The 27,810-nt window shown below is 37.7% G+C and overlaps 1 protein-coding gene across 2 annotated transcripts in view; it reads right to left on the bottom strand.

The window, feature by feature from the left end:
* The window catches only part of DENND4A (DENN/MADD domain containing 4A), a 105,717-nt gene that overhangs the window by 35,270 nt on the left and 42,637 nt on the right, over positions 1 to 27,810 (bottom strand). Inside the window, exons 12-18 of one of the 2 annotated variants that reach the window (XM_006831518.1) lie at positions 24,642 to 24,787; positions 14,859 to 14,992; positions 12,181 to 12,316; positions 11,455 to 11,661; positions 11,234 to 11,362; positions 10,658 to 10,799; positions 8,062 to 8,190 (exon numbers count right to left, since the gene is read on the bottom strand). In XM_006831518.1, coding sequence (XP_006831581.1) covers positions 8,062 to 8,190; positions 10,658 to 10,799; positions 11,234 to 11,362; positions 11,455 to 11,661; positions 12,181 to 12,316; positions 14,859 to 14,992; positions 24,642 to 24,787 — 1,023 coding nt within the window. The remainder of the gene's footprint in view (positions 1 to 8,061; positions 8,191 to 10,657; positions 10,800 to 11,233; positions 11,363 to 11,454; positions 11,662 to 12,180; positions 12,317 to 14,858; positions 14,993 to 24,641; positions 24,788 to 27,810) is intronic. The other variant, XM_006831519.1, reaches the window with a different exon arrangement.

Raw genomic sequence — 27,810 nt, 5'->3', positions numbered from 1 at the left:
TTTGTCTTTTTCTTGTAGGGGTGTTGCAGTTTCCTGTATATTCTGGAAATGAGTCCCTTGTCTGATATGTTGTTGCAAAAGATTTTTTCCCATTCTGTGGGTTCCCTTTTTACTCTTCTGGTGAAGTCTTATGGTGTACATAAGTTTTTAATTTTTAGTATGTCCCACTCATCTATTGTATCTATTTTTGTTTGTGTGGTGAGACATAAGATTTTAAAGTAAATGATGTAACTTTTTTGTTTGGATGTCAAGATCCCAAATTTGCAAAACACAAAGTTGTTACAATGTGAAGAACTATAAAATGGTTTTGAGAATTTGTAAAGCACTTTAACTGGTAAAGAAAACTTGTAAACTTGTAAACAAGTTGTATTAAGTATCAGTAGGTATTTATTTAATACATTTGTTGTAATTGAGTCTATATTTTTTCTAATCAAGCTTTCAGCTCCAATTCCAAAGAAAACAAGAGATACACTTGAGCAAAATACTGATGAAGTTCATGCTATTTTATTAGGTTGTACGTTCAAACTTCCCAGCTGCTCCTTAGAAACCCTATACATTGTTGCTGAGTCGAAAGGAGTCCTGGTGTGACACTGTGGGTTAATGCACTGGACTGCAAAGTTGGTTTGAAGCATAAGATCGGCAGTTTAAACTCACCAGCAGTTCCTCGAAAACCCTATACAGGGTCGCTATACAATGAGTCAGAACTCGATGGCACACAAGGAGTCAGAACGGATTCAATGGAACTTAACAGTAACAACAAATTACTGTTTCAGGAGTCCTGCTATGGCATAGTAAGAGTCCTAATGTACTATGTATTAATTTGCTGAACTGCAAAGTTGGTTTGAATTGCAAGGTTGACAGCTTAATATGGGTCAGAACTGACTGGACAGCACTTAATAATAACAACAACATGGTGTGATAGGATAAGCACTGGACTGCTAATTGCAAGGCTGAAGGTTCAAATTCACCAACTGTTCCTCAGAAACCCAATTCAGGTTTACTTTAAGTTGGAAATGACTTGACAGAACTTAACAACAGCAACATACTATTTTAAGATAAGCTTTTAATAACTAAAGTTAAAATAAAAAAATAGATTTATTAATTTTAAAAGATCATTCCAAAGGATGACTAGTATAACTCTGATTTAAGTTTAACGGTGTGATGAGGAAATAAAATGAGCCAAAGAAGAACTACTATAGAAATTATATTACAACACAATTAGCTTACGTTCATTACTTTTTAAAAGTAGGCATCAAAGGAGAGAGACCAAAGTAATGATACAATTCACAGAGATAGGAGTCTTCATAATTTATTATAATGATTTAATTTTTAAATCTAAAGGTTTTGTTGGTTAAGACCTGGCTCATTTACTATATTCAAAACTCAAATATAATATTTGTAAATGTAATAATGAAAGTATGGTATTTCTTTCTTTCTGTTTTTTTGAGCTTTTCATTGTGGTATGAGAGAGAGTTTACATAACAAATTATATTCCCATTCAACAATTTATACACATTTTGTTTGGGGACATTACATAATCCCCTTAATGTAATTAACACTCTTCTCAGTTCTTTCCTGGATTCCCAGTGTCCATTCATCCAACTTTTTTGCCCCTTCCTGTGTTCTGAACTTTGTTTCTGGGTAAATGCTGCCCTTTTTGGTCTTGTGTGATTGACTGTTCTGAGGAACACATTCCTCATGGGTGTTACTGTGCACTTTATCAGTTTGCTTATTGTTTGGCTGAAAGGTGATCTCTAGGAGTGGGTTCAATTCCAGGTTTGAAAGGCATCTAAGGGCCATAGTCTTAAGGGGTTCCACTAGTCTCTTTCAGACCATTTTTGTTCCCACTCTGTCCAGGATCTTCTATTGTAATCCACATCAGAGTGGTGGTGGTAGTTGGACACCATCTAGTTCTTCTGCTCTTAGGCTAATGGAGTCTGTGGCTGATGGTCCATTAGTCCTTCGGACTAATTATTTCCCTGAAGTCTTTGATTTTTTTTTTTACTCTTCTTTGCTCAGGATGGGAAGAGATCAATAGATAGTTGTATCTTAGATGGCTGCTTGCAAGCTTTTAATATTCCAGTTGGTACTCACCAAAGTAGGAAGCAGAACATTATCTTATGGACTATGTTATGACAATTGACCTAGATGTCACTAATACTTTGGTCCTAAGACCCTGAGTCCAGTTCTTCAGTCCCTCAAGGCATTCAATTGTGGGTAAGAAGTTTGCATACCTATGCCCCTTGTATGCTCTGTGTGCCTGGATATACTTGCACCAATACAAATATATATAGAGAAATATCCTCTGCCAAACCTAGATATGCTCTGCGTGTACTTCCAGATTCTATCTCACACTGCTTTAACTTACATACCTACCTGTGTATCCACATGTAAATTACTAGTTGTGATTATCATTATTGTAAGATTGTATATGTAATAGTATTTACTTTTTGTTGTTGACTTTTACTTCTACCTCCCAGTGTCTTTTTCTGCCTTGTTCATTTTGTGCTGAACTCTCCCTTACTGTGTATTGCCTTTCCTTTCACTGAAGTTAATACATGTTGTTATTGTTGTTACATATCGTTGAGTCGATTCTGACTAATAGTGACCCTGTATAGGGTTTTCAAGGAACAGCTGGTGAGCTTGAACTACCAACCTTGAAGTTCAAATGACTTTACAGTTTGATGCATTAGCCCACAGTGCCACAATGGGACCAATACATATCTACTATTAATTTAGTGATTTTCCTTCCTGTAAGTATACTAATTTTTAAGTGTATACGTTTTAATAATACTGAGAGGTGGTGGTGGTTATGTGCCGTGCAGTTGGTTCCAACTCATAGTGACCCTGTGTAGGGTTCCTGAAGTTGTAAATTTTTATAGGAGGAGAAAGCCTCCTTTTTCTCCCATAGAGCAGCTGGTAGATTTGAACTGCTGTCCTTATGGTTAGCAGCCCAATTCGTAATCCACTATAACACATGGTTCCTTTTTAATAATACTTAGGAAAACCCAAACCCAAACCCAACCCACTGCTATTGAGCTGATTATAACTCATAGTGACTCTCTAAGCCAGTATAGAACTGTTCCATAGGGTTTCCCAGGTTGGGAATCTTTAAGGTGTATGAAGTGTGAATCTAAGAAAATTGGAAATAATAAAAAATGAAATGGAATGCATGAAGATGGATATCCTAGATGTTAGTGAGCTGAACAGACTGGTTTGGGCATTCTAAATCAGATAATCACATGGTTTATTATGCCTGGAATGTCAAATGCAAGAGGAAAGGGGTAGCATCCATTGTCAGAAGAACTTTCTAAGATCTATCTTAAAGTACAACACTGTCTGTGATAGGATAATAGCCATATGCCTACAAGGAAGACCGGGTAATACAATTACTATTCAAATTCACAAAACAATCACTAAAGAAAGTGATGACGAAATTGAAGAATTCTACTATCTTCTTCAGAGTCCTTGTATGGTGCTGTGGGTTAATGTGCTGGACTGCAAAGTCATTTGAACTGCAAGGTCAGCGGTTCAAGCTCACCAGCTGCTCCTTGGAAACCCTATACAGGGTTGCTATGGGTCAGAACTGACTTGATGACACTTAACAACAACCATCTTCTTCAGTCTGAAATTGATCAAACATGCAAGTAAGATATATTGATAATTACTAGTGATTAGAATGTGAAGATTGGAAACAAAGAGGAAGGATTGGTAGCTGGAAAATATGGTCTTGATAGAAATGCTGCTGGAGATGCTTTCAGAATTCTGAAAGATTAATGAGTTATTCATCATAAATACCTTTTTAAAACAACATAAAAAGTGACTATACACATGGACCTCTCCAGATGGAATACACAGGAATCAAACTAACTACATCTGTGGGAAAAGACGATGGAAAAGCTCAATGTCATCAGTCAAAACAAGGCCAGGGGTAGACTGTGAAACAGACCATCAATTACTCATACGCAAGTTCAGGATGAAACTGAAGAAAATGAAAATAAGTTCAAGTGAGCCAATAGGTTGACGGTATCCCACCTGAATTTAGAGACCACCTCAAGAACAGATTTGATGTATTAGACACTAATGACAGAAGACCAGAAGAGTGGTGGGAAGACATCAAGAACATCATACATGAAAAAAGAAAGAAAAGACCAAAATGGATGTCAGAATAGACTCTGAAATTTATTCTCCAACACAGAGATGCTAAAGTGAATGGAGGAAATGAGGAAGTCAAAGAGCTGAACAGAAAATTTCAAAGGATAGCTCAAGAAGTCAAAGTCAAGTACTATAATGAAATGTGCAAAGACCTGGAGTTAGAAAATCAAAAGAGAATATGCTCAGCATTTCTCAACCTGCAATATTGAAGGATTCTATGGGCAAATACTGAATGATGTAGAAACCATCAAAAGAAGATGGAAGGTATACACAGAGTCACTGCTGTTCAACCATTTCAAGTGTAGCATATGATCACTGATGGTACTAAAGAAAGTAGTTCAAGCCGCCCTGAAGGCAATGGTGAAATACAAGGCTCCAGGAATTGGATTCAGACAAACTGAAATTTTTTAACAAACTGCTGATGTCAGATGGGTATTGGCTGAAAGCAGAGACTACCAGAAAGAACTTTACTTGTGTTTTATTGACTATGCAAAACCTTTTTAAGGCTTTTGACTGTGTGGATCATGATAAGCTATGAAAAACTTGTGAAGAATGGTTATATTCCAAAACACTTAATTGTGTTCATGAGGAACCTGTACATAGGTAATCGTTCTAACAGAACAAGGGGACACTGAATGGTTAAAACTCAGGAAAGGTGTTGTTGTTGTTATCCGGTGCCATCGAGTCAGAACCAACTCATAGCAACCCCATGCACAGCAGAACAAAACAATGTCTGATCCTGGGTCAACCTCACTACCGCTGCCACACTTGATGCCATCAATGATGCCACCTGTCCAATCCATCTCGTTGGGGGTCTTCCTCTTTTTCTCTGACCCTCCATCCTACCCAGCATGACATCCTTCTCCAGCGACTGTTCCCTCCTGACAATATGTCCAAAGTATGAGAGACAAAGCTTAGTCATCTTGGCCTCCAAGGAGCACTCTGACTGCACTTCTTCCAAAACAGATCTTTCGGTTCTTTTGGCAGCCCATGGCACTTTTAGTATTCTCCTCCAACACCACAACTCAAAGGCATCAATTCTTCTTCGATCTTCGTTATGCACTGTCCAGCTTTTGCATCCATATGAGGTTATTGAAAATATCATTGCTTGGGTCAGATGCACCTTAGTCCTCAAGCTGACATCTTTGCTCTTCAACACTTTAAAAAGTTCCTGTGCAACAGATTTGCCCAGTGCAATACGCCATCTGATCTTTTGACTGCTGCTTCACGAATGTTGATAGTTAATCCAAGAAGAATGAAGTCCTTGACAATTTCAATCTTTTCTCCATTGATAAAAATGTTGTTTATTGGTCCAGTGGTGAGGATTTTTGTTTTCTTGACATTGAGATGTAATCCATATCGAAGGCTGTGCTCTTTGATCTTCATCAGTAAATGTTTCAAGTCCTCTTCACTTTCAGCAAGCAAGGTTGTATCATCTGCTTATTGCAGGTTGTTCATGAGTCTTCCTCCAATCCCAACACCACGTTTTTCTTCATAGAACCCAGCTTTTCGTATTATTTGCTCAGCATACAGGTTGAATAAGTATGGTGAAAGAATACAACCTTGTTGCACACCTTTCCCAATTTTAAAACATTCAGTATTCCCATGCTCTGTTCGAACAACTACTGCTTGGTCCAGGTACAGATTCCTCAGAAGTACAATTAAGTGTTCTGGAATACTCATACTTCTCAATGTTGTCCATAGCTTTTCATGATCCACACAATCAAAAGCTTTTGTGTAGTCAATAAAGTATAGGTAAACATCTTTCTGATATTCTCTGCTTTCAGCCAAGATCCATTGGACATCAGCAGATATCTCTCATTCCACGGCCTCTTCTGAATCCAGCTTGAACCTCTGGAAGTTCTCTGTCAATGTATGATTATAGCTGTTTCTGTATTACCTTTAGCAAAACTTTACTCACTTGAGATATCAAAGAGATTGTCTGATGATTTCCGCATTCCGTTGGGTCATCTCTCTTTGGAATGGGCACAAACATGGATCTCTTCCAATCAGTCGGCCAGATAGTTTTCTTCCAAATTTCTTGGCAGAGAGGAAACGTGTTCACTAGGGTTACATTGTTTCACCATACATATTCAACCTATATGCTGAGCAAATAATCCTAGGAACTGGATTATATGAAGAAGAATGTGGCATCAGGTTTGAAGACTCATTAACGACCCATGATATGCAGCTGGTTCATAACAAACTTGCTTACTGGAAGCAAAGAGGACTTAAGTTACTTACTGATGAAGACTGAAGAATACAATTTTAGTATGGCTTGCATGTCCTTGTAAAAAAAACCACAAAAATCCTCACAACTGGGCCAATAAATAAAATCATGATAAATGGAAAAAAGATTGAAGTTGTCTAAGATTTCATTTTGCTTGGATTCATAGTGAACACTGATGGCAGCAGGAGTCCAAGAAATCAAACAATGATGCAAAGCTAATGATCTTTTCCGTAAACCGTTACTCAATTCACAATAAAAAGTAAAAAACCAAAAAGATAGGAAACAACGTACTGCTTTAGGCATATTTGCTGCACAAGACCTCTTTAATGTGTTTCAGAGCAAAGATGTCAGTTTGAGGACTAAGGTGCATTTTACCCAAGCCACGGTATTTTCAATAGGCTCATATGCATGTGGAAGTTGGACAGTGAAGAAGGAAACTGCAGAAGAATCAATGCATTTGAGTTATGGTTTTGGAGAAGGATATTTAAAGTACCAGAGATTCCAGAAGAACAAACAAATATATGTTGAAAAAAGTACAGCCAGAATTCTCCTTAGAAGCCAGGATAGTGAGACTTCATCTCCCACACTTCGGACATATTGTCATGATGTCCCTGGAGAAGGACATCATGCTTGGTAAAGTAGAGGGTCAGAGAAAAAGAGGAAGGCCCCCCCCCCGATGAGCTGGATTGGCACAGTGGCAACAGCAATGGGCTTAATCGTAACAATTGTGAGTATGGCACAGGACCAGGCGGTGTTTTGTTTAAAATCCTTATCGTAACTTTTATGTTTTAAAATAGCTTAAGACTCAAAATAAATTACAAAAATAGTATACTATAGAAACTTCTTATGTACCTATTCTTCACTCAGTTTTCCCTGTTGCTACTGTTAAATGCTGTTGAGTTGGTTCCTGTATAGTGTTTCTGATACTTCAAATTTTGCAGGAGCAGAAAGTCTCATCATTCTTCCACAAAGCAGCTAGCAGGCTCAAAGTGCAAACTTTGTGGTTCACAGTCCAGTGTTCATTGTATGGAGTAATATCTTATACACTAAAATACGCTGTTGAAATCAGGACATTGGCAATGTTCAAATGTTGTTGTTGTTAAGTATCATTGAGTAGGTGCTGACTCATAGCAACCCTGGATAGGGTTTCTGAGGAGTGGCTGGTGTGTTAGAACTGCCAACCTTGTGGTTACCAATCCAGTGCTTATCTTACAGCACCATACTAAGACTATGATGGCACAATGTTGTTAAGTGCTGCGGAGTTGGTTCCGACTCATAGCAGCCCTGTATACAGTTTCCAAGGAGCAGCTGGTAGGTTTGAAACCCTGACTTCGGGATTGTTGTTATGTCTAACAACATTCTCAGAATTACAAAGAAGAATTTATTCTAAGAAAATTATATAGTATGCTACCAGAATTAAATAAATTATCACGAACAAAATTTTGAATAAACTACTTTATAAGCTCTCCTTAAACTTTCATTCCTATTCAAGTAAGAAATAAAATTGCACAAAATAACTAAATTTAACATCAAAGCAAAAGCCTAACAAACACAACTAAAAAGTGAAAGTTCACTTAAACACATCTTTGAAACTGAAAAAAAAATTTTAAAGACAGGCTAGCAAATCCAGTTTTAAAAGTACAGTATAATAAAAGCATACTTATTCATGAACCAACCTGTACTGGATCTATCATCAGCAGCATAGACTTTGATTAGACCCGTGTTAAGGGGTGTCTGTTCCACAGTATGTGTCCCATGACCACTATCCATGCTGCCATGACTAACAGCATCCAGGTCACTGCCATCTGCTTAAAAACAGAATTTAATAGCATTTTACTACTCACAGAAATTCCACAATATGTAAAGTGTGTTGCTCAAGCTAATAATCTAGTAACTGAATAGTTGTTGTTAGGTGCTGCTGAGTAGATTTCAACTCATAATGACCCTGTACAGACACTGCATGGTCCTTTGCTAGCCACACAACTGCTACGTTTGAGCCCATTGTTGTTGCCACTGTGTCAGTCCATACCATTCATGGTCTTCCTCTTTTTCACTGACCCTCCATTTTACCAACCATGATATCCTTTTTGACAGTATGTCCAAAGTATGAGAGATAAAGTTTCGCCATCATTGCGTATAAGGAGCAATCCGGCCATGTCTTCCCAAACAGATTTGTTTGTTCTTCTGGCAATCATAGTATATTCAGTACTCTTCACCAACACCATGATTCAAAGGCATTAATTCTTCTCTGGTCTTCTTTATTCACTGTCCAACATTCACATACATATGAGGTGACTGAAAATACCATGGCTTGGGTCAGGTGTACCTTATTCCTCAAAGTGGTATCTTTGCTCTTGAGCACTTTAAAGAGGTCTTTTGCAGCAGATTTGCCTAATACAATACATTGTTTGATTTCTTGACTGCTGTGTCCATGAATGTTGGAATTAGAAAACCAAAAGGGAAGAACATGTTCAGTATATCTCAAGCTGAAAGAAGTAAAGAAAAAATTAAGCCTCAAGTAAAATGAAATATTTGATACCTTCTATATTTTCTCTGTCTAGTTGTGAGGATTTTTGGTGTCTTTACACTGAGGTGCAATCCATACTGAAGGCTGTAGTCTTGATTTTCATCAGTAAGTACTTCAAGTCCTCTTCATTTCTTGCAAGATTGTGTCATCTGCCTATCCCAGGTTGTTGACACATCTTCCTTCAAACCTGATGCCATGTTCTAATCCAGCTTCTCAGATCATTTGCTCAGCATATAGATTGAATTAGTATGATGAAAGGATACAAGCCTGATGTACACCATTTTCTGATTTTAAACCATTCAGTATCACCTTGTTCTGTTGGAATGACTGCCTCTTGGCCTATGTACAGGTTCTTTATGAGCATAGATACTCTGGAATTTCCATTCTTTACAATATTATACAGAATTTATTATGATCCACATAGTCAAATGCTTTTGCATAGTCAATAAAACAAGTAAATATCCTTCTGGTATTCTCTGCTTTCAGTCAAGATTCAGCCAAGATTCACCCATCAAAAGTGATTGTTGTTAAGTGCTGTTGAGCCAATTCCTATTCATAGCAACCGAGAAGCGGCTGTGAGTTTGAACCACCTACCTTGTGGTTCAAACTGACCTTTAGGTCCAGTGCATTATCGTGCACAACTCCATCAACAATGAGATTCATATCTTATTATGAATCCATCTTGAATTTCTGGTAGCTCCCTGTTGATGTACATCTGTAACCATTTTTGAATTACCTACAGCAAATTTTACTTGCATGATATTAATGATATTATTGTTTGTTGATTTTCATAGTCTGTTGGGTCACCTTTCTTTGGAATGGGAACAAATAAAAATCTCTTCCAAATTTCTTAACATAGCGATGCATCAGTTTGTTGAAACATTTCATGGAGGCTTGTTTTTCTCCAATGCCTTAGGTGCAGCTTAAACTTCTTCCTTCAGTTTCACCAGTCCTTGATCGTATGGTACATCTTGAAATGGTAGCATGCCAACCAATTCTTTTTGATACAATAACTCTGTGCATTCTATCCATCTTTTGATGCTTTCTGTGTCATTCAATATTCTGCCCACAGAATTCTACAACATTGCAACTTGAGGCTTAATTTTTTCTTTACTTCTTTCAGCTTGAGATATACTGAACATGTTCTTCCCTTTTGGTTTTCTAATTCCAGGCCTTTCTCCCTTTTATCCTAACACTTAACTCTGTCTTCTCAACTGCCCTTTGAAGTTTTCTGTTCAGCTCTTCCACATTTCCTTCAGTTGCTTTAGCTTCTCTACGTTCAGGAGCAAGTTTCAGAGTCTCTTCTAACAGCTGCTAAATGATTAGCATCACACAACAATAATAAAGAAACTTGTTGTGAATTATTATCGTTGTTGTTAAGTGATGTCAAGTTGGTTCTGACTCAGTGTGAACTTGTATAGGTTTTTTCAAAATGGCTGATGTGTCTGAGCCACTGACCTTGTGGTTAACAGTCCAGTACTTATCCTACAGCGCCCTACCAGGACTCCTGTGAATTATTAAAGGACACTAAAACAATATCACCAAAGACTGATAGTCTGAAACAAAAATAAGTAAAATTTGGTATGTTTCTTTAAATGGCAAGACTATTCTTTTTAATTTACTTAGTGACAATAAAATCTAAAACATAGTCAATATTTTCAAATGATTTAAAATTTCAATAAATGCAAAGTCAATTAATTTAAAAAAATAGTAAAAAACAGATGTTTCGTAAAACCTTTAATTACCTGAGAGAGTTGTTTGTGATACGTGTGCATGCTTTCTTAATGCTCTTTTGAACTGTGCTACTCCCAACACGACATTTCTTACTTTAGTCCAAAGAAAATAACCACTATGACTTCTTGAAGGCCAGGTGCTTTCCAATACAGCCTATTCATTCAACAAAATAAAATCATTAGAAAAAGAGATAAGCTGGCTTCGGAGTCAAACTACAGAATACCAAAGTAAAGTGTTTAACATAAAATAGAACAGAAACACTTACTTGATTTACAAAATATATTTTAGACATTCTAAATGCAACATAATATCACATCAATTATTTCTGCCATTAAATTAAGGCTGTATAATCACAAAAAGGAGCTCTGGTAGCGCAGTGGTTATGAATTGGGCTGCTAACCTCAGCGTCAGTAGTTCAAAACTACCAGCTGTTCCGCGAGAGAAAGATGAGGCTGTCTGCTCCCGTAAAGATTTACAGCCTCAGAAACCCTGTACAGGGTTCACCGACTCCATGGCACACAACAACAACAATCACAAAAGTCACACTATTTCTTTTTATATAACAAGTTATTATATCAAGCTATTACCTTGTTATAATAACCATAAGTAATGGCATTGGGGTCGATACCAGCTTTTTTCATTTCAAATAGCACTCTCACAGCAAGCACTGGCTGGTCATACTGCCCACAGAGCTGCATAAGAATTCGGTAGCATACCTGAAACATAGTGAATTAGAGTGTGCAGACACAAAGTCACCAATGTACATCAATTGAGAAAAAAATACTATGTTTAAAAGAATAATTGTTACCTCATCAGGTGGATCCATCTTTTTTGACTGCATTTTTTTTAGCACATCATATGCTGTTGTTAGAGCCCTGACTTTTGAATGACACACTTTCACATAAGCTGGGAGACAAATAAACCACAGTCCGTAACAGTGACGCAGTAAGCACCTAGACCACATCTGAGGGATGGAAGAATACCTCTTTGCAATTTTATGAGATGACTTTATTTCCTGGGAAAAAATGCAAGGGTTCCATGAATAAATTTATATTCCTACTTTATATTTATATAATTTATAATAAATTTATATTTATAAATATAATAATATATAAATATAATAAACTTATATTTATCTTACTTAGCTAAATGCTGAGTAAGTACAAGTTATATTTTTTAATAATGTTTCTATAACAAAATCTATCTGCATTTAATATATTTTCAAGTCTCTTCTTGAATTTGTATTCTGTAATACGTTAAAATCATATTAAGGGCAGATGCATGCCAAATTTACTTTTAGTACTAATATTTGATTAAGGAGCTTTGGTAGCTTCATGGTTATAACTTGGGCTGTTAAACCTCAGGTCAGCTTCAGTTCCATGGAAGAAAGATGAGGCTTTCTGCTCTTGTAAAGAATAACAACCTTGGAGACCCTATAGAGGGTGGCTATGAGTTGGAACCAACTTCATGGCACACAATCACCACCACCACTAATATTTGATTACATGAAGAATGCAAACAATTTTCAAAGTACCTGTTTAGTTCTTCTGAACATGGGAGAAGGACTACTAGGGCTACTTGATTTTGAGGGCAATTTGCTCTTTTGTGTTTGTAAAAATTCTTCAGGCCTCTCAAATAAATTGTTCCTAAGAACTGGAAATCCATTATAGCTGTTTAGGAAAAGAAAAACAAAACCAAAACAGAATCAATTCCAGTACAAATAGATGATCATACTGCTTACAAACTAAAAAACTGTAACCTCTAACTCTTAACCTAGAATTTATATTGATTATCTTTCTCTATCATACTATGCTATAAACAAAAAGTCATGCCAATGCTTTTCTTTCTATAATATTTAAAAGGTAGTAGCCAAAATACAGAGCAAACATGTCTTTTGAAAAGAAAAGTGACTTTCATTCAAATTTTGCTGAAGCTGACATCAAACTCAAAAGTAACTCAAGTTAACTTTTAAATATTAGTATCATGGTCCAACAAAATATCACATAATAAGATAGTTGGTAAGGGGCTTTTTCTAATTGAACAGTTGTTAATTGAAGTGAGAAATTTACTGTAGAATATCCCTCTTAAAAAGATGCAAATGACAACTTGAAGTGTGTACTTTACACACCAGTCCCAGCTACCGTGAACTGATTTACCAGCCTACCTGCAGATTCAGGACCTCATCTTAAGAATGAAAATTGGAGAGGTTGAAGAGGAAGAAATGATGAGAATATGTCGACCTAAGAAAGGTGGGCCTATGTAAGGTTAGAGGAAACTCTTCTGGGCATTTAAAGGTAGAAGCATATTGAAAAGAATGAAGAAGCCAATGAGTAATAAATTTAAGCAACTTTATAATATTCTTGAAAGCATTTAATAAACTAATAATACACTTAATTTAGTATAGCAGCCTGAATTAATTATTCTGACCCATAGTGACCCTGTATAGGGTTTCTGAGGAGCAGCTGGTGAGCATGAACTGCCTACCTTGTGGTTCAAACTGGTGCTGCAGTCCAGCACATTAACCCACAGAGCCACACACAAATTCATCAGAATAAGAGAATACTATGTATGACTGAATGCTAAATGGAATAATGCAGTACAAAGAAGTTCAGAAAAACCATGCCCTTTAAAAAAAAAATCCATTGCATGTACATGATGTGACAGTAAGATCATTTTGTATAGCTAATGAAAACTTGCTGCCTAATCATTTTACACAATATAAGTATATGTCATCTCTTATTTTAAGAGAATCCATTGTGCCCACTGAAGGCACGTAAATTAAGTTGTTTTCCCAATGATGAGAAAATATAATTTAAGATTATACTGAAAGTCTCAAGAAAAAAAAAAATAGACTCTTCAAAAGTAGAAACTTAATTTTCTTATTAAAGGACCAAATCTAAAAGTAAAAATTTTAGAGTTAAAACCAAACCATGAGATAAAATAAAAACTACAACAACCAAAACAAGACTTAAGTATATAAAGCATAAAAGATGGTAAAGAAAGAAAATCTTGTTTAGGGGAGAAAAAATAAAAAGAAATAGAAATATTTTAAATACCTGGGCAAAGACAGATTTTAAAAACGTGATATAAGCAACATCATTAGTGGGTGAAAAGTAGGCAGGAATGAAGTGAACAACGAATCAGTTCACATTCATAAAACTCTGTAACACCACTTTTTCCTCTAATAAAGGGAGAATTTAACCCAGTCATAAATGAGGATGTCCTGAAAAATTCTTTCTCAATGAAGCTATCAAATTGTAACAAAAATGAAGTGATGGAGTTGAAATAGCTTTAGAATCTTTAAATAAACTAAGAAAACATTGGGGAATAAGAAAAATAACATATAAATAAAAACTGAATTAACATTTTAAAGTTAGAATAAACATACATTAGAAAACTAAACAACAAATTTATCACTATCATTATTTATTGTGCTCAGACCTCTCTTCCTTACTAGACCGAAGGTAGGAATAATGTCTCATTTGAGCCTTGGTAGCGTAGTGGAGCTGGGCTGCTAAGCCCAAGGATAGCAGTTCAAATCTACCAGTTGCTCTACAGGAAAAGATGAGACTTTCTGGTCTAAAAAGATTTAGTCTTGGAAACCCCATACAAGGTCGCTATGAGTTGGAACTGACTCAGTGCTATACAATCACTATCAAGTCTGTACACCAAGCACTTAGCATAGAATCTGAATAAATTTCCTAAATTAACAATGATCAATCCCAATAGTCTACATTTTATCTAATTATAATAAAAACATTAATAACCTAAAAAATTATATTATAAAAGTCAAAGTCATATTGACTTTAAATTCAATGAAATCCTTTTTTAAATCAGATACATGAGTCAGTGTATGTGTGTGTCTGAGGGGGGATGAAGGTGAAGAAGGAACTAGCTTTAGGAAGAAAAAAAATCACAAAACTGTGCCATTTGGGAAGAAGTGTATAAATGAATTTAATCAGCATTTATAAGGACAGATACTTATGCAGCTCTAATTAGAGAGCCTCCCAAATAAACATGAGGTAAATGATTTTTTTTTTCCTTTTATACCTTAAAACTTAATAATGGATGTGGGATAAGCTTGCTTACCACCTAAAAATTAGAAATCTGTACAGTTTGGATTTCTGAAAATACCACAGTCCTTAGCAAGCTACATCACAGATGATGGATTGCTTCCCTCTTTCAATCTCAAACATTCTGCTTCTTGAATACCTGTATTGCAAAGGGGGCTCTTCACCATTAGGTAGATGGGGAATCTCAGGTGGTGTTACAAAAACAGTGTGTTCACTTTTGAAAGATTCATCCAGTTCTATAAGTCGCACTTCACCACTCTTGTCCATATCCACCTGAAGGAGTTTAAAAAAAGTACATTAAAAAATACATTAGCTGCTTAAATGTTCATATGTAAGTTAATGGTTAAATAAATCATTCACACAACTTAATATTAAAGAGCCATATTAAAAAAAACACCCAGAGATATGAGATATAATGTTGCATCTCTTACTGTTTTACTTAAGAAGGAGGACAGAAAGGGATGGAGAGATACAGAATTATATCCAGATTTCTCTGTGCATACCTTTTTATATTGATTTGAATTTTGAATTATGAGACTGTATTACCTATCCTAGAAATACCAACTACAAAAAATAAGCACATGTATATGTATGTTGGGAATAGTGGACTCTATTTTTATTCTGATTTATTCTAAATACAACAAATTTCCCTACGTTCTTTCAGTATATATAAGAAAACATTTGGATTAACCTCTGTTGTTGTTAAGTGCTGTCCAGTTGGTTGTGACCTTTGTTGTTAAGTACCATCGAAGTCAGTTCCGACCCACAGACCCTGAACAGGGTTTCCGAGGCTGTAAATCTTTACGGGAGCAGAAAGCCTCCTCTTTCTCCCGCGGAGCAGCTGGTAGTTTCGAACTGCTGACCTTGCGGTTCTCAGCCCAATTCGCAACCACTATGCGACCTGTAGTGAGCCTGTATAGGGTTTCCGAGGAGCAGCTGGTGAGCTTGAACCGCAAGCCTTGCAGTTCAAACAGCTTTGAAGGCTGGCGCGTTAACCTGTAGTGCCACTCTAGACCCATTAATATTGAAAAGCACTTCAGAAGTACTATTTTTCTCTAGATACTGTATCCCCTCCCAAATGAAAGTTTTACAGAGGCTAAACTGCCCCACTGTTGTTGTTGTTAACTGCCATCAAGTCGGTTCTGACCCACAGCAACCCTGCACAGGGTTCTGGAGGTTGTAAATCTTTACGGGCGCAGAAAGCCTCATCTTTCTCCCACGGAGCAGCTGGTAGTTTTGAACTGCTGACCTTGTGGTTCGCAGCCCAATTTGTAACCACTACACTACCAGAGCTCCTTAACAGGAGCTCATAAATTGAATAGGACAATATTGACATTAATAATGGAAACAGATGTCACACATAAAATGCTATCCATAAAGTTTTATTAATTTTATAAAGTGGTAATATCATGTGTTACTCAGGAACAGATGAAATAATTAGAATTATTTATTATGAAGTTGATAACATCTTAAAGATAGGGATCTAGGAAACTTTCAAAACAATAGTGAGGAATGCTGACTGTCAGAATATTTATTATTGGTTTATAATCCCTTAGACACAATTTTTAACTCTTAAGAAACTCTGGAACTCAAAAGCCTCTCCATAACTGATATGACAGCAAAACTTGAACTAAACTGACAATAAGCTATTTATGTTTTTTATTTATCCCACTTAGTATGAACATAAACATTTTGCTTCAAAAATAATAATAATGTATTTAATTATGGGTAATAATACCAGATCCTGCTTGGCCATTATATAAGGCATGGTATAATTTCTATTAAAAATAAAAAAGTTCAGAATTTTGTTAACAAATTTAGCTTCAAGAAGAATTTTTGTGTTGACTGCACATATAAATTATTTAAAATAAAAGTTGCATATTAATGTTTTTTTCTTTTTCTTTTATAGAAAAAAACACTAACACTTAAATAGAAAAACAATGCAATAACTTGATTCTTCACATAATACTTTTTAGGTTACATACTTTCATTTATCACAGGACAAAATGAAGTGGAAAAGGGACAACAGCAGAGTTAGAGTTCCAAATACTTTAGCTGCTACAACACCAACATACTGAGGACAGAGTAGAAGAAATAAGCCAAAAGGCAAACCATTTTTCCTGTAGAATCCCAAAAAGGCCAGGAATAGGGACTGCTATAGGCCTTTGAAGATGTAAATGCAGGTGGAGTCAAAGCAGAGGACTGTTTAAAAGCTTGCAGTTAAGGACTTGATAGTGTGTAAATTGTGTGGGTGTATGTGTATGTATTTAACTCCCCCCTCCCTTTTGTTTTCCAACAGCTTCTAGGAAGCTGATTTGTGCATATTTCTCACTTTCCATCTAGTTATTTCTCATGGAAAAAGCCTGGGTGTCTCAAGACAATTGCTCTAATTATCAGAATCATAAAGTCTACTAAGATACTAAAAACTTGACCTGCAGATTTAGTACCTTGGTAAACTTGTAAGCATACCAATAAAATCGAAACTCAACGTTATAAAAATAACCATGCAATGAATCCTACATTTATCATTAGACATTTCTGTCTTTTAGAAAGCACAGTAACATCTGTCTGTGTGGAGAGAAAAAGAAATCCAACACCCATGGAAGGATAAAATTAAAATTGCTTTCATATGTTCATCATGCTTTTTTCACAAGACATTAATATGCTCAGAAAGCACTGCAAAGTGATGCTTGGTAGACTAAGAAAAATCTAACCAGAATATTTGTTACACAAAACTGCTCTGAGTTAAGCATCAACCTACAGGAACAGATTGTTAAGAATTTAAAATATAATCATAGGAATAACAAAAACACGTGGTTCTTAAATTAATCATAAGTGAAACTCAAATAATTCTAACATGTGTTTCTCTCATTCAGCATTACCCACTCCAGCTTTTTAAAGTCAGTCAAATGTTTCTATTTAGATATGCTCAGATCAAAAGAGGCTACATCTAGGAAAACATGGAACAGAATTTCAAGTTTTCATGGACCTTAGACTTTCTGGAGTCATGATGGGTGGGTGGACCTCTTCAACTACCACCCAGGATTAATTTTTAAATCTTAAATCAAAGATATCCTTGAAGTTAAAAAATTTTTAGTTTAACCAGTTTTATTTTTAAAAAAAGGCTGCCTAGAGCATTATGGTCTTTTCTGGAGTAAGGAAAATGCTCTATACTTTGGAGTTATGGTTACGTGACTACAATGTTAGGTGATAATTGCCTGAGACTAGATATAGGCTATGCATCTTTGTCAGAAATAAATTTGTCAAAATTCTTCAAATTGTACACTTAAAAGGTATATTTACTTTGTATAGATTTTTTTTTAAATGGGCTAAAAAATAGAGTATTACCTCACACACATACTAAAAGTACTTTTAGTAGCACTATACAGTAGTCGTTTATTGTTTGAATTACAGCTAGTTACTATTTATTTATTATTATTGAAAATACCATGGCTTGGGTCAGGGGCACCTTAGTCCTCAAACTGACATCTTTGTTCTTCAACACTTTAAAAAGGTCTTGTGCAGCAGATTTGCTTAATGTAATATGTCATTTGATTTTTTTTTCTTTATAATGTTTTATTGTGAATTATGTGATAGTTTACATGGGAGAACATTAGCTTTACATTCATCCTATCACATATTGTTTCATTCCCATGGTTACAATCCCCTTGCATCATCAACCAACCAAAGGGTATATCCTACAACCGCCCCACCCCCTTCCTCAGCACACAGCCCCTCTCCCTCTCTGGGTCTAAAGTCCCCAGCTGCTCCATCTCTCCATGTCATCCTTGGCTCTGTCCTCCATCTCTTGCGTCACTGCTTCTCTCTGTAGGGTCCTGCTCTCCACTCTTCTCCCTTGATGGTCCCAGGGACCTCTGCTGCTAGACTGCCAAGTCAATCACTACCCTCCTTGCTACAAAGTATCTACCTTTACATTTCCAACCCTCACAATCAGTCCTGATAACAATTATTCACTATTGTATCACAAGAGACCTATCCGCATTTCCTTTCATCAGCCCCGCCTAGACAGACTGGATACTATTCAGTGGAAATTCTACCTTCCTCCACACTTTCTGGATCCAGATTCCCTCTTGAAAGCTTGGAAGCCAGTCACTTCTTGCCTTTGTAGCCCCCCTCCCTTTTTTTGGATAGCCGATATCCAAGTTGCCCATCCCTGTCTACTCTGTGTATGGAGGGGGTGGGAATGATCCTTGTTGTAAAGATTTGTTCCCTCTTTTGAGCTACTGCATCCATAGGTGTAGGTCAAGTTCGTCAAATTGTATCAGATTACTTTTTTTCTTCTCCTTTCTTCTTCTAGTTGAGCTCTGATTATCCAGTCATTGAAGCCAGGTCAAGTAGGTATTATCTGCAAGTGTGGGTGTTCTTATGCATATGCCCTCTCTTCTTATCAGCTGGACATTTCACTCTCCACTCTAGTCCTCTGTGTCTATGCCACTGACTCTTGGCCAAAGAGTCCCCAGGTCTTGCCACACTGCTTACCAACCAGGTCTCCACCCGGGTTCACAGGAGTCTCTTGAACATTGTAGGGCTTAGCTCGCAGCTTCATTGCTGTTTTTCCCTCACTTCTCTTTATCGGTGACACACATGGTCACCAATCAGCGTGTATTCCCATTGAGTCTTAGTCTTAGAAGGGGTTTGCACTAAGGGGACCTGACCACTTGGCTTGCTGTCTCCTGGGCAAGCAACTTGCTTGTTCTTGTAATAATCAGTAGGTCTGCCTATATTGTTTTGTATTTTTCCTGTCAGTCTTTCTTTCAAAAACAAAGTGGTTCTTCTAGCCGCTCCAGGCTGGTCTGCCCATCCTTTCAAGTGGAAATTTCCCACTTCTATAGATTCTATACGTGGTTCAGGATCCCACCTATGTTGTTGTTGTTGTTAAGTGCCGTCGAGTCGGTTTCGACCCATAGCAACCCTGAATAGGGTTTCCGAGGCTGTAAATCTTTACGGGAGCAGATCGCCTCATCTTTCTCCCGCGGAGCAGCTGGTAGTTTCGAACTGCTGACCTTCCGGTTCGCAGCCCGATTCGTAACCACTACGCTACCAGATGATTCCACCTATAGTCTTATGTAATTCAGAGGCTCCACAGGAAGCCTCCTTCACCCGGCACATTGTAGCTCCATTTTAGGTGTTCCAATTTGTTATTGGCAGAAGACAGACGTACAAGCTTTCTATGGTGATATTTCTGATTATTCCTTTCTCTCCCCATCCAGTGTCTATTTTATAATGGTATGCAAGGAAAACCAAGATTCAGAAGACAGCCAAGCATCCTAACATTAATTCCCCCCTTTTCCCCATTCCAACCATGTCTCAATCCCTGTATCCCAGAGCCCTGTTGTTCCAAGGTTGTGCATACATCATTATTTACCTCTGTCCCACTTAGCCCATGCAACCCTGCTTAACTGTTCTCCCATCTGCTTTGTTCTTCCATTCCCCTCTCCCTTGTTGTATATTGCCTCCCTCCCCAGCACCAAAATATCCTGTGTATATTCCCTGCCCTGTGTTCCACCTTCCCCTCCCTCCCCTCACCACACCCCCACATCCCAGCAACCAGCAAAGAATCCACCCCCCCTTTACTATGTGTTCTTTCTCTTAGTCTTTTACAGTACCGGTCCTATGCAGTATTTCTCCTTTTGTGACTGACTAATTTCACTCAACATAAATGTCCTCACTAATTACCATTTTATCAGTTTTTTTTTTCTATTACAAGTATTTCAAGGACTACAGTTGACATTTCTGGGCACCTTAGCTTCTTAACTTCAAGTGTTCTGAAACGAAGGCAAAGGAAGATGCTTACAAGGCTCTGAATGTGTTCCTGCTGTGTAAATCATTCAAAAGCTGAATATTTCTGTCATGAAATGATAAAACCAAATAAATCAGCAAATTATAAGAACAGTTACAGTATTTCTCACTTTTGAAAAAAGTTTATACAGAGTGAAATTAGTCAGTCACAAAAGGAGAAATACCATTTAGGACCACTACTGTAAAAGACTAAGAAAAAGAACTGATACTAAAGGGGGAAGGGGGGAATTCTTAGCTGGTTACCAGGACGTGGGGGGTGGGGTGAGGTGAGGGAGGGGAAGGTGGAGCACAGGGTAGGGAATAGACACAGGATAGTTTGGGTGCTAGGGAAGGGGGCAATACACAAGAAGGGGGAGGGAAATGGAAGAACAAACTGGATGAAAGAACAATTAGGTAGGGTTGCATGGGCTAAGTGGGACAGAAGTAAATAATGATGTATGCACAACCTTGGAACAACAGGGCTCTGGGATACAGGGATTGAGACATGGTTGGAATGGGGAAAAGGTGAGAAATAATGTTAAGATACTTGGCTGTCTTTTGAATCTTGGTTTCCCTTGCATACCATTATAAAATAGACACTGGAGGGGGAGAGAAAGGAATAGCCAGAAATAGCACCATAGAAAGCTTGTAAGTCTGTCTTCTGCCTATAACTGATTGGAATACCTAAAATGGGGCTACAATTTGCTCAGTGAAGGAGGCTTCCTGCGGAGCCTCTGCATTACATAAGAGCATAGGTGGAATCCTGAAACGCATCCAGAGTCTTCTGAGGTGGGAACTTTCCACTTGAAAGGATGGGCAGACCAGCCTGGAGCGGCTAGAAGAACAGAAGATTCTTTCTGAAAGAAAGACTGACAGGAAAAATACAAAACAATATAGGCAGACCTACTGATTATTACAAGAACAAGCAAGTTGCTTGCCCAGGAGACATCAAGCCAAGTGGTCAGGTCCCCTCAGTGCAAACCCCCTTCTAAGACTGAGACTCAATGGGAATACATGCTCTGATTGGTGACCACATTCGTCACTGATAAGGGAAAGTGAGGGAAAAACAGCAATGAAGCTGCGAGCTAAGCCCTACAACATTCAACAGACTCCTGTGAACCCAGGTGGAGACCTGGTTGGCCAGCAGTGTGGCAAGACCTGGGGACTCTTGGGCCCAGAGTCAGCGACATAGCCACAGAGGACTAGAGTGGAGAGTGAAATGTCCAGCTGATAAGAAGAGAGGGCATATGCATAAGAACACCCACACTTGCAGATAATACCTACTTGATCCGACTTCAATGACTGGATGACCAGAGCTCAATTAGAAGAAAGAAGAGGAAAAAAAGAGTAATCTGATACAATTTGATGAACTTGACCTATACCTATGGATGCAGTGGCTCAAAAGAGGGAACAAATCTTTACAGTGAGGATCATTCCCACCCCCTCCATACACAGAATAGATAGGGATGGGCAATTTTGACACTGGCTACCCCCCAAAAAGGGGGGAGGGGCTACAAAGGCAAGAAGTGACTGGCTTACAGGCTTTCAAGAGGGAAACTAGATCCGGAGGGCATGGAGGAAGGTAGAATTTCCACTGAGTAGTATCCAATCTGTCTGGGTGGGGCTGATGAAAGGAAATGCGGATAGGTCTCTTGTGATACAATAGTGAATAATTGTTATCAGGATTGATTATGAGGGTTGGAAATGTAAAGGTAGATGTTTTGTAGCAAAAGGAGGGTAGTGATTGACTTTGCAGTCTAGGAGTGGAGGTCCCTGGATCCATCAAGGGAGAAGAGTGGAGAGCGAGACCCTACCTAGAGTAGCAGTGACACCAGAGATGGAGGCAGACACGTGGAGAGATGTGGAGAGATGCAGCGGCTGGGGCCTCTAGACCCAGAGAAGGAGAAGGGCTGTGTGCTGACGGGCAGACTTGCAGGGTATACCCTTTGGTTGGTTGATGATGCAAGGGGACTGTAACCATGGCAATGAAACGATATGCGATAGGATGAATGTAAAGCTTATGTTCTCCCATGTAAACTATCACCTAATTCACAATAAAACATTAAAAAAAAAAAGAAAAGATAAATGGAGAAAAGAAAAAAAATTCATACAACTAATACTGTGAGATTTGTTGTTATAACAACACTCCTCTTCATTAAGCAGATAAGAAAAACTACACGACTAAAGTCACAAGTATAAGAACTGAGATTAACGTTCTGCTTCACAATGTAGAGTTTTGTTCTATTACACTATGCACTATCCTAAGGAGCTCTGGCAGTGTAGTGGTTATGAGTCAGGCTTCAAGATCAGCAATTCTAAGCTACCAGCTGTTCCTTGGGAGAAAGATGAGATTTTCTGCTCCCGTAAAGATTTACAGCCTTGAAAACCCTATGCAGGGTCACTGTAAGTCAGAACTGACTCCATGGCTTATCATCACCACTACCACCATGCACTATCATGAAGTCCTGCTGTGGAGCTATAGGATAAGCACTGGACCTCAAGGTCACTTTGAACTGAAAGGTCGGCAGTTCAAACTCACCAGCCACTCCTGGGAAACCCTATACAGGGTTGCTATGAGTTGTAGCCAATTTGACAGCACTTAACAACAACAATAACAACAACATACAGTATTCTGATTTGGTACTGTAGGATAAGAACTGGACTATAAACCATAGTCAGTGGTTCGGCGCCTCAAATTCACCAGATGCTCCTCGGAAATCTTATACAGGCTCGCTATGAGTTGGAACCAACTTAACAGCACTAACAACATACACAGTGAGAATCACTTTTCATTTTTATAAAACACATTTGGAGCTTATTTAATGATCAACAACGGACGTTTTCATGTCAAACACAGAATGGAGTCAATTTCTGAATATTGAGAGATGTGTTATATTTTGGCTATTATGAAAACAAATTAGTGATTTTCTTTCACAATCACATAAATTTATAAGTCATTATGCATGCTTTTAAATAACATCACAATTGTAAATTGTATTAGAAGAGTTTATGCACACACATACACAGAAACACACTTTGTATACATACTTAGTTTTTTTTAACTTAATGTTACAAATTTATAGAAAAGTTTACAGAACAGTAGAAATAATTTTCCCTCTCAATCTTTTGATTAAGTTGCTGATTGTACCTTCACTCCTAAATACCTGGAAGTGTATTTCCTGTAACAAGGACATCCTCTTACATAGTCATAATACAAATGAAAATCTAGAAATGAATACTAATATATTATTATGTAGTGGTGTATGATATGCACAGGATATGCACAGGATATGCTCACTGCAAGGTCAGTGGTTCAAACTCACCAACTACTCCTCAGAAACTCTCTATATGATAGCTATTACTCAGGACCAACTCGAAGGTATCTGAAAACAACAAAAATCTTCAGACCACATTTAAGTCCTGTTTATGATCCTAATAATGTTATAGCAAAAGGATCCATCCAGTTATGAATCATGCATTGCATTTGGTTGTCAAGTCTCTTTATCCTGCTTGCCCTCTAATTTCCACATGCAAAGCCACCGCTCTACATGCGTGTTATTTTCATCAGGTTTTGTCTCTAATATCCCCCTTTGGGCTGCTTTTCATCCTTACTCCACTCAAATTTTGACACTTTCTCTGAGGTCCAGTTCCTCAACCTCCTCCTTCTTCAGCCTGGATACCTATCTTGCTCTGCCCTAACTAATGGGAAGAAAACTGAAGGGGAGAGTTAATTTTAAAATAACAAAATTTAATTTATGCTATAAACTCACCCACAAATTATAGACATATCCAGGTTAAATATCTCTTATGCTCTATATCTACCTCAAACAGCAAGAAGAGAATATTGGATGCTCAAGTCGGAGGTCCACAGGCCTGGTAAAACCAATAGTCTGTCTACAAATGGCCAAGTTGAACTCATGATTTAGTTAAATCCTGCAAGGTACTCATGAGAGGTTGTGTGCACAATAATTTCTATTGGGCTACCAAAACTTTCATTTTAAGTGGTCAATGGTAAAATTATTTAGATTTTCATAAAAGACTGCAAAAATTATATTGGAAACTATAACATAACATTTATTGCAGCCACACAAAATAAGTTAGGGAATTGGAGACATATACTTACTTTATCTACACAATCATCAAAAAATGCGAGGCTTGCATCTTTATCACTGACAAAAGAACATTCTTCAATGAAGCGAATAAACATTTGTGTTTTGGTCATCAGGTTATAGAATTTTTGATGTGACCGATCCCGACTTCTCAAGAAAGCTGTTTAAAATAACCATATAAAGTCAGAATAAATACTATCATGCATACACTCAAACTTTTTGAGCTAAAAGGAACTTGATTAACTATGTCATCTAAACTCCCCACACTCCCACCCCTTTGCAGATAAAGAAACAAAGATCCCTGAAAAAGGAAATGACCTGAAATGGTAACAACAGGAAAGGAACCTGAACCCTGATCTCTCAAATCATCTCCCTTATTTGTCTTTCATTGTCCACTGCTACCTTGAAGATTATATACAAACTAATAGATCTGAAAGCATTTAGAAAATTGCTCTGCCCATCCCTCTAAATGCTTTCTGTGCTGTGTGTACACATACTCACTCTGCAGGTTTACATATGTAGCTTTATCATAGCAGCAGTAACATTCCCTCTTGTACTCATTATTTGTGCCTTATTTATTGACAATAGTAAAAGTTTATTTCCTGGATTCCCTGTACACCTTGATCATTATATTCAAGTTGTTAGGCTGTACTGGTCTTCTTTTGGTCCATTAGCTCTAGCTCTTTTATAGTCTCACAGACTTTGCATAAACTGTTCTCTCTAAAACACTCTTATTCTTTCCCTTTGCCTGGCTAATTTCTATTCATTCTCTTTGTGTGTAAGGTGTGTCTCTTGCAGGCAGCATATTAAAGGGTCTTGTTTTCTTATCCATTCTGCCACTGTCTGTCTCTTCACTGGTGCATTTAATCCATTGACATTCAATGTAATTATCGATTGGAATGAATTAATTGCTGTCATTATGTTAATTTTTTGTGATGCTGTTCGTTCCGTTGTTCTGCATGCCTTCTTGTGCTGAGTTCATGTATTTTGTGCTATTTCTTGTCAGTTTATTCTTAGTTTTAATGTTTCCTTGTCCTGCTTGGATCTTCATTTTCATGGTAAATTGTGAAGTATTAACTTCCTTTGAGGTTACCCTGTAGTCTATTAACTTTTCCCACCATTTAAGACAGCCTATTGTATCCTGTATTCATGGCTGTTCTGATCCTTACCCCATTTGTTCTCTCCCAAGATGGCAGCTCTGGGAATAGCTGAGCATCTTGAATTAGAAAGCAATGGATTTCTTGATTCTCCTACAAATTCCCCTAGCCTTCCAATCTTCTAAATATTCCTTTATATATGGTTCAGAGTTCTAGCACCATGCCCTGAGCGTTCTTGGCCTGGTATTCTGTGTTGTTGGTGATGGAGCTCCTCACTGCACATCTACCCAATCTGCCATCTTGATTGTGCCTGACAGAACCGAGGAGATACAAATGTGGACATTCATTATTTTGGTATCTGTCCATTATTCATTGGTCTCTTGCTGATTGCGTACCTCCATTCTGGTAACTAGAGGGGATACCTGAGCAAATGGATGCCCCACTCCCACCCCTGGAGGGTTCTACTACACATGCGCACAGATCTCCTCGAAATTTAAAGTGACAGTTTCGACCCAAAACCAAACGGCCACTACTTGTCTGTCTGTTGTACAGTGGTGGCTTGTGAGTTGCTGTGATTCTGAGGGCTATGCCACCGGTATTTTAAATAACCAGCAGGGTCACCCATGGTGGACAGATTTTAGATGAGCTTCCAAAGACAGACTAGGCAGAAAGAGTGACGAACTACTTCCGAATCTTTAGTCACGGAAAACCTTATGAATAGCAGAGAAACACTGTCAGATACAGTGCCGGAAAATGAGCCCCTCAGGTTGGAAGGCACTCAAAATGCGACTGGGGAAGAGATGCTTCCTCAAAATAGAGTTGACCATGACGATGCGAATGGAGTTAAGCTCATGGGAGGAAAGCCCACAGAACCTTCCTTTGCTGATGGGGCACAAATCAAAATGAAGAGAAACAGCTGTAAACATCCATTAAAAATAGGGTCATGAAATGTATGAAGTATGACTCTGGGAAAATAGGAAGTTGTCAAAAATGAAATGGAATGCATGAGCATCGATATCTTAGGCATTAGTGAGCTGAAATGGACTTGTATTGGCCATTTTGAATCTGACAACCACATCGTTTACTATGCAGGTAATGACAAATTGAAAAGGAATGGTGTTGCATTCATCGTCAAAAAGAACATATCCAGATCAGTCATGAGGTACAACGCTGTCTGTGACAAGATAATATCCATGCGCCTACAGGGAAGCCCAGTTAATATCGCTATTATTCAAATTTATGCATCAACCACTAATGCCAGTGAGGATGAAATAGAAGAATTCTACCAACTTCTTCAATCTGAAATTGATCAAACATGTAATTAAGATGTATTGCTCATTACTGGTGATTGGAATGCAAAGGTTGGGAGCAGAGAGGAAGGACCAGTAGTTGGAAAATACGGCCTTGGTGATAGAAATGATGCTGGAGAACACATGATAGAATTCTGCAAAAGCAATGATTTGTTCATTTCAAATACCTTCTTTAGACAGCAAAACAGACGACTATATACATGGACCTCACCAGATGGAATACATAGAAATCAAACTGACTACATCTGTGGAAAGAGACGATAGAAACGCTCCATATCATCAGTGAAAACAAGGCCAGGGGCAGACTTTGGAACAGACCATCAATTACTCATATGCAAATTCAAACTGAAACTGAAGAAAAGGAAAACAAGTTGACGAGAGCCAAAACATGACCCTGAATATATCCCACCTGAATTTAGAGATGATCTGAAGAATAGACTTGATACATTAAATACTAAAGACCGAAGACCAGAAGAGTTGTGGGATGATATCAAGAACATCATACATGAAGAAAGCAAAAAGTCATTAAGAAGACAAAAAGAAGGAAAACATCAAAATGGATGTCAGAAGAGACTCTGAAACTTGCTCTCCAGTGTACAGATGCTCTAAGCAAATGGAAGAAATGAGGAGGTCCAAGAGCTGAACAGAAAATTTCAAAGATCAGCTTGAGAACATAAAGCCAAATATTATAATAAAATGTGCAAAGATCTGGAATCAGAAAACCAGAAAGGAAGCACACGCTCAGCATTTCTCAAGCTGGGGAAACTGAAGAAAAA

This window comes from Chrysochloris asiatica, unplaced genomic scaffold, assembly GCF_000296735.1.
Source record: "Chrysochloris asiatica unplaced genomic scaffold, ChrAsi1.0 scaffold00004, whole genome shotgun sequence".
NCBI classification, from domain to species: domain Eukaryota; kingdom Metazoa; phylum Chordata; class Mammalia; order Afrosoricida; family Chrysochloridae; genus Chrysochloris; species Chrysochloris asiatica.
The sequence above is the reverse complement of the archived record's forward strand: the minus strand, read 5'-3'. Positions and strand labels throughout refer to the sequence as shown.